The following is a 15,179-nucleotide window of genomic DNA, read 5'->3' on the forward strand; positions in this document are numbered from 1 at the left end:
AACCTTGAAATCAGCCCTTGCCTTAACAGGAAGCCAGTGTAGGGAGGCTAACACTGGAATAATATGATCAAATTTTTTGGTTCTAGTCAGGATTCTAGCAGCCGTATTTAGCACTAACTGAAGTTTATTTAGTGCTTTATCCGGGTAGCCGGAAAGTAGAGCATTGCAGTAGTCCATCCTAGAAGTAACAAAAGCATGGATTAATTTTTCTGCGTCATTTTTGGACAGAAAATTTCTGATTTTTGCAATGTTACGTAGATGGAAAAAAGCTGTCCTTGAAACAGTCTTGATATGTTCTTCAAAAGAGAGATCAGGGTCCAGAGTAACGCCGAGGTCCTTCACAGTTTTATTTGAGACGACTGTACAACCATCCAGATTAATTGTCAGATTCAACAGAAGATCTCTTTGTTTCTTGGGACCTAGAACAAGCATCTCTGTTTTGTCCGAGTTTAACCTGTTGGGTCTAGGGGGCAGCATTTGCACGTCTGGATAAAAAAAATGTACCCGATTTAATCTGGTTACTAATCCTACCCAGTAACTAGAATATGCATATACTTATTATATATGGATAGAAAACACTCTAAAGTTTCCAAAACTGTTTGAATGGTGTCTGTGAGTATAACAGAACTCATTTGGCAGGCAAAACCCTGAGACATTTTCTGACAGGAAGTGGATACCTGATGTGTTGTATTGACTTTAAACCTCTCCCATTGAAAAACACAGGGGTTTAGGAATATTTTGGCACTTCCTATTGCTTCCACTAGATGTCACCAGCCTTTACAAAGTGTTTTGAGTCTTCTGGAGGGAGATCTGACCGAACAAGAGCCATGGAACGGTGATGTCCCATTAGACACCTGGCGCGCTACTTCATGTTGGGTACCCTCGTTCCAATACGTTATAAAAGGCTATGCATTCGTCCACCTTGAATATTATTCATGTTCTGGTTAAAAAAGGCCCTAATGATTTATGCTATACAACGTTTGACATGTTTGAACGAACGGAAATATATTTTTTCCCCTCGTTCATGACGAGAAGTCCGGCTGGCTTACATCATGTGCTAACGAGACGGAGATTTTTGGACATAAATGATGAGCTTTTTTGAACAAAACTACATTCGTTATGGACCTGTGATACCTGGAAGTGACATCTGATGAAGAGAATCAAAGGTAATGGATTATTTACATAGTATTTTCGATTTTAGATCTCCCCAACATGACGTCTAGTCTGTATCGCAACGCGTATTTTTCTGGGCACAGTGCTCAGATTATTGCAAAGTGTGATTTCCCAGTAAGGTTATTTTTAAATCTGGCAAGTTGATTGCGTTCAAAAGATGTAAATCTATAATTCTTTAAATGACAATATAATATTTTACCAATGTTTTCTAATTTTAATTATTTAATTTGTGACGCTGACTTGACTGCCAGTTATTGGAGGGAAACGATTTCCTCAACATCAATGCCATAGTAAAACGCTGTTTTTGTATATAAATATGAACTTGATAGAACTAAAAATGCATGCATTGTCTAACATAATGTCCTAGGAGTGTCATCTGATGGAGATTGTAAAAGGTTAGTGTATCATTTTAGCTGGTTTTATGGTTTTGGTGACCCTGTCTTTGACTTGACAAAACATTACACACAACTCTTGTAAATGTACTGTCCTAACATACTCTAAATTTATGCTTTCGCCGTAAAACCTTTTTGAAATCGTAAAACGTGGTTAGATTAAGGAGATGTTTATCTTTCAAATGGTGTAACATAGTTGTATTTTTGAAAAATTTGAATTTTGACATTTATTTGGATTCAAATTTGCCGCTCTTGAAATGCACCTGCTGTTGATGGAGTGCACCACAGGTGGCACGCTAGCGTCCCACCTAGCCCCAAGAGGTTAAAAGTAGAAAGTTTGCAGCCATCCACTTCTTTATGTCTGAAACACAGGCTTCTAGCGAGGGCAATTTTGGGGCTTCACCATGTTTCATTGAAATGTACAGCTGTGTGTCGTCTGCATAGCAGTGAAATTTAACATTATGTTTTCGAATGACATCCCCAAGAGGTAAAATATATAGTGAAAACAATAGTGGTCCTAAAACGGAACCTTGAGGAACACCGAAATTTACAATTGATTTGTCAGAGGACAAACCATTCACAGAGACAAACTGATATCTTTCCGACAGATAAGATCTAAACCAGGCCAGAACTTGTCCATGTAGACCAATTTGGGTTTCCAATCTCTCCAAAAGAATGTGGTGATCGATGGTATCAAAAGCGGCACTAAGATCTAGGAGCACGAGGACAGATGCAGAGCCTCGGTCTGACGTCATTAAAAGGTCATTTACCACCTTCACAAGTGCAGTCTCAGTGCTATGATGGGGTCTAAAACCAGACTGAAGCGTTTCGTATACATTGTTTGTCTTCAGGAAGGCAGTCAGTTGCTGTGCAACAGCTTTTTCTAAAATTTTGGAGAGGAATGGAAGATTCGATATAGGCCGATAGTTTTTTATAATTTCTGGATCAAGATTCGGCTTTTTCAAGAGAGGCTTTATTACTGCCACTTTTAGTGAGCTTGGTACACATCCGGTGGATAGAGAGCCGTTTATTATGTTCAACATAGGAGGGCCAAGCACAGGAAGCAGCTCTTTCAGTAGTTTAGTTGGAATAGGGTCCAGTATGCAGCTTGAGGGTTTGGAGGCCATGATTATTTTCATCATTGCGTCAAGAGATATAGTACTAAAACACTTTAGTATCTCCCTTGATCCTAGGTCCTGGCAGAGTTGTGCAGACTCAGGACAATGGAGCTTTGGAGGAATACCCAGATTTAAAGAGGAGTCTGTAATTTGCTTTCTAATGATCATGATCTTTTCCTCAAAGAAGTTCATAAATTTATTACTGCTGAAGTGAAAGCCATCCTCCATTTGCGAAGGCTGCTTTTTAGTTAGCTTTGCGACAGTATCAAAAAGAAATTTCGGATTGTTCTTATTTTCCTCAATTAAGTTGGAAAAATAGGATGATCGAGCAGCAGTAAGGGCTCTTCGATACTGCACGGTACTGTCTTTCCAAGCTAGTCGGAAGACTTCCAGTTTGGTGTGGCGCCATTTCCGTTCCAATTTTCTGGAAGCTTGCTTCAGAGCTCGTGTATTTTCTGTATACCAGGGAGCTAGTTTCTTATGACAGATGTTTTTAGTTTTTAGGGGTGCAACTGCATCTAGGGTATTGCGCAAGGTTAAATTGAGTTCCTCGGTTAGGTGGTTAACTGATTTTTGTCCTCTGACGTCCTTGGGTAGGCAGAGGCAGTCTGGAAGGGCATCAAGGAATCTTTGGGTTGTCTGAGAATTTATAGCACGACTTTTAATGCTCCTTGGTTGGGGTCTGAGCAGATTATTTGTTGCAATTGCAAACGTAATAAAATGGTGGTCCGATAGTCCAGGATTATGAGGAAAAACATTTAGATCCACAACATTTATTCCATGGGACAAAACTAGGTCCAGAGTATGACTGTGGCAGTGAGTAGGTCCAGAGACATGTTGGACAAAACCCACTGAGTCGATGATGGCTCCGAAAGCCTTTTGGAGTGGGTCTGTGGACTTTTCCATGTGAATGTTAAAGTCACCAAAAATTAGAATATTATCTGCTATGACTACAAGATCCGATAGGAATTCAGGGAACTCAGTGAGGAACACTGCATATGGCCCAGGAGGCCTATAAACAGTAGCTATAAAAAGTGAGTGAGTAGGCTGCATAGATTTCATGACTAGAAGCTCAAAAGACGAAAACGTCATTGTTGTTTTTTTTTTTGTAAATTGAAATTTTCTATCGTAAATGTTAGCAACACCTCCGCCTTTGCCGGATGCACGGGGGGTATGGTCACTAATGTAACCTGGGGGTGAGGCCTCATTTAACACAGTAAATTCATCAGGCTTAAGCCATGTTTCAGTCAGGCCAATCACATCAAGATTATTATCAGTGATTAGTTCATTGACTATAACTGCCTTGGAAGTGAGGGATCTAACATTAAGTAACCCAATTTTGAGATGTGAGGTATCACAATCTCTTTCAATAATGGCAGGAATGGAGGAGGTCTTTATACTAGTGAGATTGCTAAAGCGAACACCGCCATTTTTAATTTTGCCCAACCTAGATCGAGGCACAGACACGGTCTCAATGGGGAAAGCTGAGCTGACTACACTGACTGTGCTAGTGGCAGACTCCACTAAGCTGGCAGGCTGGCTAACAGCCTGCTGCCTGGCCTGCACCCTATTTCATTGTGGAGCTAGAGGAGTTAGAGCCCTGTCTATGTTCGTAGATAAGATGAGAGCACCCCTCCAGCTAGGATGGAGTCCGTCACTCCTCAACAGGCCAGGCTTGGTCCTGTTTGTGGGTGAGTCCCAGAAAGAGGGCCAATTATCTACAAATTCTATCTTTTGGGAGGGGCAGAAAACAGTTTTCAACCAGCGATTGAGTTGTGAGACTCTGCTGTAGAGCTCATCACTCCCCCTAACTGGGAGGGGGCCAGAGACAATTCATCGATGCCGACACATCTTTCTAGCTGATTTACACGCTGAAGCTATGTTGCGCTTGGTGACCTCTGACTGTTTCATCCTAACATCGTTGGTGCCGACGTGGATAACAATATCTCTATACTCTCTACACTCGCCAGTTTTAGCTTTAGCCAGCACCGTCTTTAGATTAGCCTTAACGTCGGTAGCCCTGCCCCCTGGTAAACAGTGTATGATCGCTGGATGATTAGTTTTAAGTCTAATACTGCGGGTAATGGAGTCGCCAATGACTAGGGTTTTCAATTTGTCAGAGCTAATGGTGGGAGCCGTCGGCGTCTCAGACCCCACAACGGGAGGAGTAGAGACCAGAGAAGTCTCGGCCTCCGACTCCGACTCGCTTAATGGGGAGAACCGGTTGAAAGTTTCTGTCGGCTGAATAAGCGACACCGGTTGAGCATTCCTACAGCGTTTCCCTCCAGAAGCCATGAGAAAGATGTCCGGCTGCGGGGACCGTGCGAGGGGGTTTATACTAACGTTACTATCTGTACTTACTGGTGGCACAGACGCTGTTTCATCCTTTCCTACACTGAAATTACCCTTGCCTAACGATCGCGTCTGAAGCTGGGCTTGCAGCACAGCTATCCTTGCCGTAAGGCGATCGTTCTCCTGTATATTATAAGTACAACGACTGCAATTAGAAGGCATCATGTTAATGTTACTTAGCTTCGGCTGTTTGAAGTCCTGACGAACCATGTCCAGATAAAACCTCTGGGGTGAAAAAGTTGAATGAAAAAAGTTGAGTGAGGGAAAAAGTAAAAATATACGGTAATGAAAAAGTAAAAAACCGTCAGGTATCAAAGTAAGATCGGCAACAAAAACGCACAGCAGCGTAAACAAGTCTGCAAGTTGTGACCGGAAACTACAACTACATACTGCAGAAACTAAGTCTTACCTGGTCTTACCACAGACTGGATCCAACTGTCTCTCTTCAGTAGTCTGGTGATGTGTGTTGGACTGAAGACCAATTTGTGGTGCTGGCTCTGAGTCCACCTCCACTGTTATACCTGCAGTCTCATGGTGAATCTGTAGTAGGGTGTCCCCTGTGGGCCACCGTACTTGTGTATGACATGCCTAGATTGAGTGAAGTAGACGTGTCAGAGATGAATACCCTTGCTGTTGTTGTTGTTGTATGGTTGTCATAGGACACATCTCAATGCCCTTCTGGAACTACCAACCACACAGGCTGAGAAGAGAGAGGAGGGAGGCGATAGAAAGAGGAGGAAAGAGAGAGGAAGGAGGAGAGAGAAAGAGGAGAAAGCAGAGAGAAAGAGAGGAGAAAGCAGAGAGGAAAATAGGAGAAAGCGGAGAGAAAGAAAGGAGAAAGGATAGAGAAAGATAGGAGAGAGGAAGAGAAGAGAGTTGACCATTCAGATCCCATCAGAGTTATATGTTTTATGTTTTGGTAATTGTAGTAATTTGAATAATTTAGCAGACACTCTCATCCAGTTGAGCTAATGAATTGAGCTAATGACAGTGGTGTAAAGTACTTAAGTGAAACTACTTTAAGGTGCTGCTTAAGTCGTTTTTGAGGGTATCTGTACGTTACTATTAATACTTTTTGGCTGCTTTTACTTTTTCTTCACTACATTCCTTAAGAAAATGTTGTACTTTTTACTCCATACATTTTACTCCAGGATCTGTTGTATCATAGAGGATGATTACTAGACCTCTATCTGTAGTATCATAGAGGATGATAACTAGACCTCTATCTATCTGTAGTATCATAGAGGATGATAACTAGACCTCTATCTATCTGTAGTATCATAGAGGATGATAACTAGACCTCTATCTATCTGTAGTATCATAGAGGATGATAACTAGACCTCTATCGATCTGTCAACACATGAGTCTCCTACTGAGGACACAGTCAGTCTAATGAGATAACTTATGAGGACCGGCTTGTCCACATAGCTTAGAAACGCTCTCTGCAGATAGAAGGAGAGAGAGAGCAACTCATGTGTAAGCAACAGGCCAAACCTAGCTAACAACAAACGTTCCCACAACTTTAGAGAATGCTCACTTACGAGTTTCATTACGTAATTAAGTAACATTTTCATAGGAATGTTCCCGTGTTGTGCAAGGAATTTTTTCAAGATACCAATCCCTTAATGTCAAATAGAACTTACCCAGAACATGATATGAATATTCTAGAAAAGTATCATGAGAATGTTTCAAAATACTTTTATAAAAAAATGTAAAATGACATTACACATCATGTCTTGTTACTGATACTGAGCTAATTAAGGCCCTGATTGTCGAACCACTGATCCATTCACTGGTCTTTTTCTGTTGACAAAGTTAGGGATACCCACACAGTGCTTTTAAGATAGTGTTTTCAACTTACATATTTGACACACATGATTACATTGTGCATGTTCAATTAATCAGTCATTGTTATTCAACATATTCTCATGTGCGATTATGAACTCACAATCTCTTGGTTTACGTTACTCCGATCTTCCTGCTACGCCACCACGTCCATTTAAGGTATCAATTATTCAGACTATTCTCTCATTATTTACTTATTTCAGAAAGAATAAGAAACCCCCACACTGCTCTTGATAGTATCTCTGCTCTTTATTAAGCTTTATGTATCGGCAAGGCCTTCGTCAGAGCTTTTTGAGTGTTTTTAATTTGGGGTTCTTCTTTTTGCTCATCTTATTCAACTGTTACCATTGTCGTGTCTTTGGGTCACCATTAAACTGAAGACATGTTTATCAATTAACTCCCTGTAATTATTATACCGCGATTAAACTGATTAATCGTTTAATTGTAATTAACTAGGAGATCGGGGCACCAAGGAAAATATTCAGATTACAAAGTTATAATTTTCCTAATATAACTTTCCTATATTTTAACATATTATATTATAGTATAGGCCGATTATCATCTGGTTTAAATGGTGTATTTTACCTCCCGTCCAGTCTCATTCCAAACATCGTAAATTGTTGTATCTGCACGAATCCAGCCTTTACTAAAGTCATCCATACATCAATTGTCTTAAAATCATTTATTTACTAAACTAAGTAATTCACAGAAAGCATACAAACAGTAATTATCGTCACAAAGAATTGGTAGAGTAATGTGCCCTAGTGGGCTAAACAGGCATGGCGGCCTGTTAAACAAAGGGTCATAAAAGGTCAGCTGAGGAGGCACACAGAGTTCATTAATATTAACAATTGATATGCTAATCCTTTGCACATGAACGCTCACTCATTCGGGAACAATTGCAATCAATATATATATTTACGCTCAGTGTGTCGCCGGGATCCTTGTTGGAGCGTCGTTCTGTTGGAGAGTTCTCTCTCTCTATCTCTCTCTCTCTCTCTCTCTCTCTCGGTTAGAATGGATCTTTCAAAGCGACATTCATTAATGTCGTTATAGAATGGATGTTTCGTTGGTCTTCGCGTTCAATGATATAATTTACTTAGCTGCAGACTAATAATTAATATCAAAGACTTGTTCTTATTCTGTCGGTATCGATAGTCTAAAAGTTAACCACGTGGTATAGTTCACTTTCAGTAGAGGAATTGGATGGTCAAACCTATTAGCCAACTCGCAATGGAGTGGAGGCCTGGTCTGCTCAATGTAAATCAGGGTGGGGGTTTTATAGGTGAACCTAGAACAGGCTTGTCAAATGACGCCTGGTCCTGTCTGTGTCCCTGGGGGGCGTGCCGATGACTGATTTAATCTTTGAACATAAATACATTCTATCACATTAACATCAGTACACAGCATCTCAATGTATCACAAATAGCTTTATCCTTATTAATACATTCTATACAACCATTTGGATGCAAGTCCCATAGCTGAGGCTATTATATAAACAGTTTTATGGTAATATGGCTATATTGTCTCTTCTGAGTATCACAAAATTGTACCAAGCGGACCAGTTCGTAGCTGGATTCTTCACCAATCTTCCATACCTTCTCCAGAACATAAATGTAGTTCAGTTCCCCAATTCTGTGAGTTGGAAGAATTTCCTGTGTCTCTCTATGAAACCCCTCTGTGTCTCAACTGGGCCATGTGGCAAGAGATTCTCCTCTAGAATTTTACAACCCCTTCACACAGGGCCTGGGTGGGGGGAGGTAGGTTGGGGGATGGTGCAAGGGGGAGGGGGTCAACTGTCCTCCCTGTACTCAAAGAGGGCAACGTCATGACACCATGTACCTGCAACAAAGATAGCTCAGATGTGTCTTTTAAATGACTATTTCTGCAAATGTTGGTGGGGCATATGAACCTGTTTTAATGATACTCCTGAATCTCTATGATCAATAAAATATTTTCTTGAGTGTACTTTTAACAGAGCTGGGATTTATTCAATGTGCATTCACCCTATTGCTTCCACCTATCAAGTTGTTTCAGAGTGCCTAGTGAGGAGGGGTTAGGGATTCTTCTGGACAGGACCTAAATACACTGGCCTAATAACCACATGCCCTAGAGATATGCCTTATTGGGACAGTGGTTAGAGTGATCATTGGTGCTGGTGGCCTGGGTTCGAGACCCAGGCCAGCAATATATGTTAACGTCATTATTTGGCAGCAGTTACAACACACTTTTCTGAGATAATTAAATGCAGTTTCTCATTTTACATTTGAGAACTTTACAGTCCAATATCAAACAACCACGAAGAGGTAGGCTCTCTCTCCCTCAGTTGTCTATGTACATCAACAACTAGCTAATGTTAGCCAGAGTGAGGTGAGCTCAACTCTAACGAGAAAACAGTAGATAAACACTTTTTCTGCTTCTAGTTGGCCCGTCAACATACCACTGATGAATGATAAACGATGGGGAGTAGTAGCCTGCTCGCCCTCTGCAGCTTGCCTGCCAATGCATGCTTGTCCCAACCCACATTTTGACAACTGAATGTGAACTTGCCTGCCTGCTCATTTGATCAATGCCAAATTCATTTGATTGACAACTAGAGATATGCTAACTGTTGATAACATGACTAGAATAGCTAAAAGTGATTCACATTTCTTGCTAGTTAAGCAAATGACACCTGTAGCCACCGAAATACGATATGGGGGAAAAACTCACTCACCCACTCATCCAAGGACAGGACATCCTCCCTAGCTAACATTAGCCCTTGTGTATTTAGCTTGCTAAATAAATAGCTACATAAATAGATAAGCTAGCCTATTAGCCAAATTACTCTATGTCATGGAATTTTGAGTCAAATATAACCTACTGTTAAAACCTCATATGAATGTTCATTTTCTAGTTTAAACTGGGAATTTTCTATATTTTTTACTGATATGATTGTCTGTTGGATTCCAATCGGCAAAGTAGTTAAAATGCTGTACGTTCGACTTTAAATTGTTGAAATAAGTAAGTTCCCATGAAACATTACAGTTTTTCTCGATTGTTTACACACATTTTCTGAAAGCATGCCTCATATTCTCAGAACTCTACACACAAATCAAAAAACACACACAATGGGCAAAACCCCTCAATTCTCCAGCAAAATGAAACTTTACATTCAAAACAATGTTATTTCTTATCAAAATGGTATTTTGTTTTCAAATGACACACAAAGCCATCATATGAATAGACATTCATAAGAACCAGTTGAACACTGATGTGCTCAATGTAAAACACTATGATGAATGGAAAACACTTCTTCTCCATTCATCATAATGACTTAGGCCTTTTTTTGGTTCAGTGTTGCCATTACTACAGACAGTACATACATAAGTGTGTTGTAAAATATTTGAGAATATTGTTTTTATACTCAGAACACAAAAATACACGGTAACAAATATATTTTATTTTTCTCACAAAAACAATGTACACAGTGTACATCCCATTCCCAACCAACACAAAGTTGCACATACAGTGGTCTACATACAAAATAGAAGAATTTAATGTATACAGTTACAGTAAAAGAAATAACAATTAAAAAATGTAAATAAAACTATGCTGCATCCTCTCTTCTGTTGCGGTCTGGCCACAGCACCTCATCCACATCACAAGCAATGTTTTCCCTGGTCAAGCAGCGGGGGAAATATCGCCTAGCATGGCGATTCCAGCCATGAAAAGCATCAGCTGCTATATCTTCACATGCGTCTTCCATAGCTTGGAGAAGAGGTATACGCGTTTGTGGATTTCGGTCATACACTTTCCATCTCTAGGCAGAAAAAAATTCCTCAGTAGGATTGAGGAATGGAGAATATGGAGGGAGATAAATAACTAAAAAGCATGGGTGGGCAGTGAACCAGTTACGAATCAGAGCAGCCCTGTGGAAACTTACATTGTCCCAAATGACAACGTACCTGAGCTGCTCTGGGCCATCTACCTGATCTGGTGGAATGAGTGTGTTGTGTAGGGTGTCCAGGAATGTGATCAGATGGGTGGTGTTGTAGGGGCCAAGGGTTATCATGGCGATGGATGACGCCGTGTGGGTAATCGCTGCACACATTGTGATGTTCCCTCCGCGCTGGCCAGGGACTTGAACAGTGGCACGCTGGCCGATGATATTCCTTCCCCTCTTTCGTCTTTTTGTGAGGTTGAATCCAACCTCATCAATGAAGATGAACTAGTGCTCCACTGCAGCCACCTCTAGCTCAAGGACTCTCTGAAACACACATGACAATATCAGAAATAGACATGGAGTGGTCACTATTGTGAAGCACAATCATTATGATTACAATACTGAAATGTGTATAATTTATACAGTGTTGAGAGTATGCATCAATTGTGGGATTGTATAGGACTCACTTGCACATAGTTATATCGCAATTCTTTGACTCTTTCTGAATTGCGTTCAAATGGCACCCTGTAGACCTGCTTCATCCTGAGATTATTTCTGCGCAAGACACGGTCCAGTGTTGATAAGCTTACCCTATCAATATTTTGAAATATCTCATTGTTTTCTATTATTTTTCTTTGTATTTGCCGTAATGTTATGGCGTTATTTTCTAGGACCATGTTCATGATTTCAGTTTCCTGTTCAGGACAAGAACACGTTCCCGACCACCTTGTGTTGGTAATCTTTCAGTTCTGCCAAACAAATAGTAAAATACTGTAAATACACAGTAGGAATACATTTCCCAAATACTTGAAACATACTTTATTTTTAAAGTCCTACAGAACAGTCCACAGGCAATACTGTACTACTGTACTCATTGAGTACTGTATTGATATGCAGTACTGCAATTTTCGAGTGAGAGTAGATTTCTTACCTATTCTCATTTCGGAATGTCCGGATGATGGATGCTACAGTGTACCTGCTCAAATTTGGCTATACTCTTTGCCCAGCCTCCCTCATTGTTAGACCATGGTTGACCACATGATCAACCAAAGTGGCTCGGATCTCATCAGAGATTACGGTCCTTGGCCTTCCTCGTCCTCGTCCTTGTCCTCCCCGTCCTCCTCCTCTTACTCTCACTCCTCTGGCTCTGCCTCTGTTTCCAATGTTGGCATCCTTTGCTCCAAAACAGAAGAGCTCACCTGTTGCCCTTTTATGCTAAAGCTCTGATTGCTAATTGTAAAACTGTGTGACGGGTGTTTGCCCATGTGATGAGTCAGTGTGCATATTTGAATGGCAGTGTGTTCATTGTGAAAACAAGAGATTTTCTGCATGCAAATTGTGCCAAATGCAAAGAATTGTGTGTAGTGTTTTGAAAAAAGTGTGTTTTAGAACTGCAATTTGAGTGTAAAGCAGGAATTGTGCTTGTAGTTTAGCAGAATTGGTTCAGGGGGATGGTGCATGAGTTACATGTTGTGGTCATTGTGTCTCAAGTACCAGTATTTGTGTGTAAACAATTGAGAAAAACTGTAATATCTTATATTATGAGGACATGGCAACCATGTCCTGTATATGTTCGGTAAACATGGTAACCATGTTCACACACACAACAGTCAGGTATTATCAGTACTGTAATGGCTTACAGATTGCAGTGACACTGATGACGCTATGACACTTACGATGGCTTGTTTTTACTGTCACTAAGCTTCAAATAAAATAAATATAGCTATTTCATTAACAACAATGCACAGTGACGTAGTGGTCTTCTCTCATATAAACATTACCCATATTTTATATTTCTCTTGTGTCTGTAACTTTAAATGTATTTTGTAAAAGGATCCTTTAAATGAGACCCAACTCTTTGGTCCTGAGTTGCTCAGACTGACTTCCCAGGATGCATCTCAAATGGCACCCTATTCCCAATATAGTGCACTACCTTTGGGTCCAATCCTAAAGTAGTGCACTATAAAGGGAATAGGGTGCCATTTAGGACAGAGACCCAGTCTCCTCTTGTCTTCCAGCTTCTCCACTGCATCCCCGTAGGCCTCAATAACCAGGTCCTAATTGAATGAATGCAACCATTCATTAATAATTGTAAATATGGCCGATGACGATGACACAATGGGAATTAACATTAACTACTATGCTGGTGGGGATTGTGACCTACCAAAGCTGTGTAGCATATTATAGCTATAATTTCCTTGACTTCATTATTATATCACTTTATTCAGAGGGACTGTGGATTCATTGATAAAGAGTCAGGTTACAATCAAGATCCTTTCTATAGATTAATCCTTTCCATCTAGCAGCAGAACAAACTTTAGTTGCACAACAACAGGTTATCTCCATCACTTCACTTCTCTGTCATTTACACATCTCTCACGTGAGTCTCTGGGAAGGGTACTTTCAGAATAAAGCCCCGAAATAAAAGTCTTGATAGACCTTACATACAGTAGTTCTGATGACTAAACTATCGCTGAATACCATGGCTACACTAGTACTATTGACAGTCTCTTCATGGTGTGCTTGGGGCTATGATCCTGGCCTAGCAGGAATAAGAAAGAACAAGATCCAGATCAATCTTTGCCGTGAAAAAATAAAAGTAAAATGTATTCCGAGAGGGCTTCATCCTTGTCCAAATTTCATCCTTGTCCAATCTTAATCAGTGTTTAGACAATTGGGTGTTTGTTCTGCTCTGTATCGGGTGGTTGCGGTGTGCATCGGGTGGTTGCGGTGTGCATCGGGTGATTGCGGTGTGCATCGGGTGGTTGCAGTGTGTATCGGCCATAGGGCCCAAAACAATTGGCCCAGCGTTGTCCGGGTTTGGCCGGGGTAGGCCGTCATTGTAAATAAGAATTTGTTCTTAATAACAGACATGTCTAGTTAAATAAAGGTTCAATAAAAAAATATATATATATTGGGGTTATACAATCAAATCAAGTTTATTTTTCTTTTGAACAGGACACATGTTGTGTACACAGTACAATCAAATTTTAACTTGCAGGTATAACTCTCGACATTGCAACAACAATAAAATAATGAAGTAGAATATTCAATGTAATAAAACCCTTTAGATACAGTAGATACAGGACAATATACAGATGTAGTAATGTAAAGTGCTAAAAGAAGAAGCCGGAAATATTTAAACCTTGGACTGTGGTTATTCAACAGAAATCCAGTCTGATCTTGCTTGTAGACAACACCACTCTTAAAGGCAATGTAAACTCTGCTGATGTGAGCTGAATTGGAAATGTATTTAAAACCTTTAAACACACATTAGTGCAGTTTCTGACTGAATCCTGGGCCAGGTCACAAAAATAATACTTTTCAAGACCTCATTTCATCACTGCAATTCTTTTTCTAGAAAGTATCTGAACCAATCTCTTCCTAATCTCCTTGGTCTTCAGACAGTAGACTACTGGGTTGATCAGAGAAGGTAACAGCGTGGCTATAATCAGTAAAGCATTACGCTCTGTCAGAGTCAGCCTCACCCCTATCCTCGTCAACAACACAGAGACTAACTTGGGAGCGTAGTAACAGGACACCACAATGATGTGACAAATACAGGTATTAAACACCTGCACTCTACTCTCGTTGTTAGGCAGTCTCAGTACTGTGTAGATCAGATTCACGTATGACAACAGAATGAATATGAACTGTGCACCAATCAACCACAGACCCAGGATGGTGGGAAGCATCCAATAGGGTTCAGGGTTGACACAGGCAGTTCGGACCATAGCAGGATAGTCACAGAACACATATCTAATGATGGGCTGGCAGTATGGAAGGCTGTCTGCCTGAGCTGCTACTAGCCCCATGACCCCTAACCCTATCAGCCAGGTAGCTGTGATCAACAGGAAGAGCCGCGGGTTAGTTAGGATGATGTGGTACCTAAGAGGAGTGCTGATAGCAATGGTTCGGTCCAAAGCCATCAGGGACAGGGCCAGAAACTCTTCGATGTCACCCAGGTGGTAGATGTACATGCTTGATATGCAGGAGTAGTAGGAGATGGTTTTGACCTTGGCCAGCAGGACAGAGATCATGGTGGTGCTTGTGCTGGTGGTGAACATGATATCCACCACGGCCAGGTTACAGATAAGGAGGTACATGGGCGTGTGCAGCCGTCTGTCCGTCGCGATGATGCAGATGTTGGTGCCGCTTCCCAGAAGCACAAGGAAATATGTGATGAAGATGAGGAAGCCCAGGAGCTTCTGGTGAGAGAGGTGGTCGAAGCCTGTGATGGTAAACTCCTCCACATTCTTCCCTGTGATATTCACTGAAGACATCCTACACAAGCATCAGCCTAGACAGACATAAAGATGATATATAAAGACAACAACTCTATAGTTAAACTAAGACACTAACACGTGGTGGCAC

The 15,179-nt window shown here is 40.9% G+C and overlaps 1 protein-coding gene across 1 annotated transcript; it reads right to left on the reverse strand.

The window, feature by feature from the left end:
- Positions 1-14,050: 14,050 nt before the first annotated feature.
- LOC106563645 (olfactory receptor 10G7-like) lies at positions 14,051-15,088 on the reverse strand. The gene has a single exon (XM_014129401.3). It carries the CDS (start codon positions 15,086-15,088, stop codon positions 14,138-14,140), a length of 951 nt encoding a protein of 316 aa, XP_013984876.3. The 3' UTR covers positions 14,051-14,137.
- Between the last annotated feature and the right edge of the window lie 91 nt (positions 15,089-15,179).

Source organism: Salmo salar, chromosome 11 (genome assembly GCF_965601325.2).
Source record: "Salmo salar chromosome 11, fSalSal1, whole genome shotgun sequence".
Taxonomy (NCBI): Eukaryota; Metazoa; Chordata; class Actinopteri; order Salmoniformes; family Salmonidae; genus Salmo; species Salmo salar.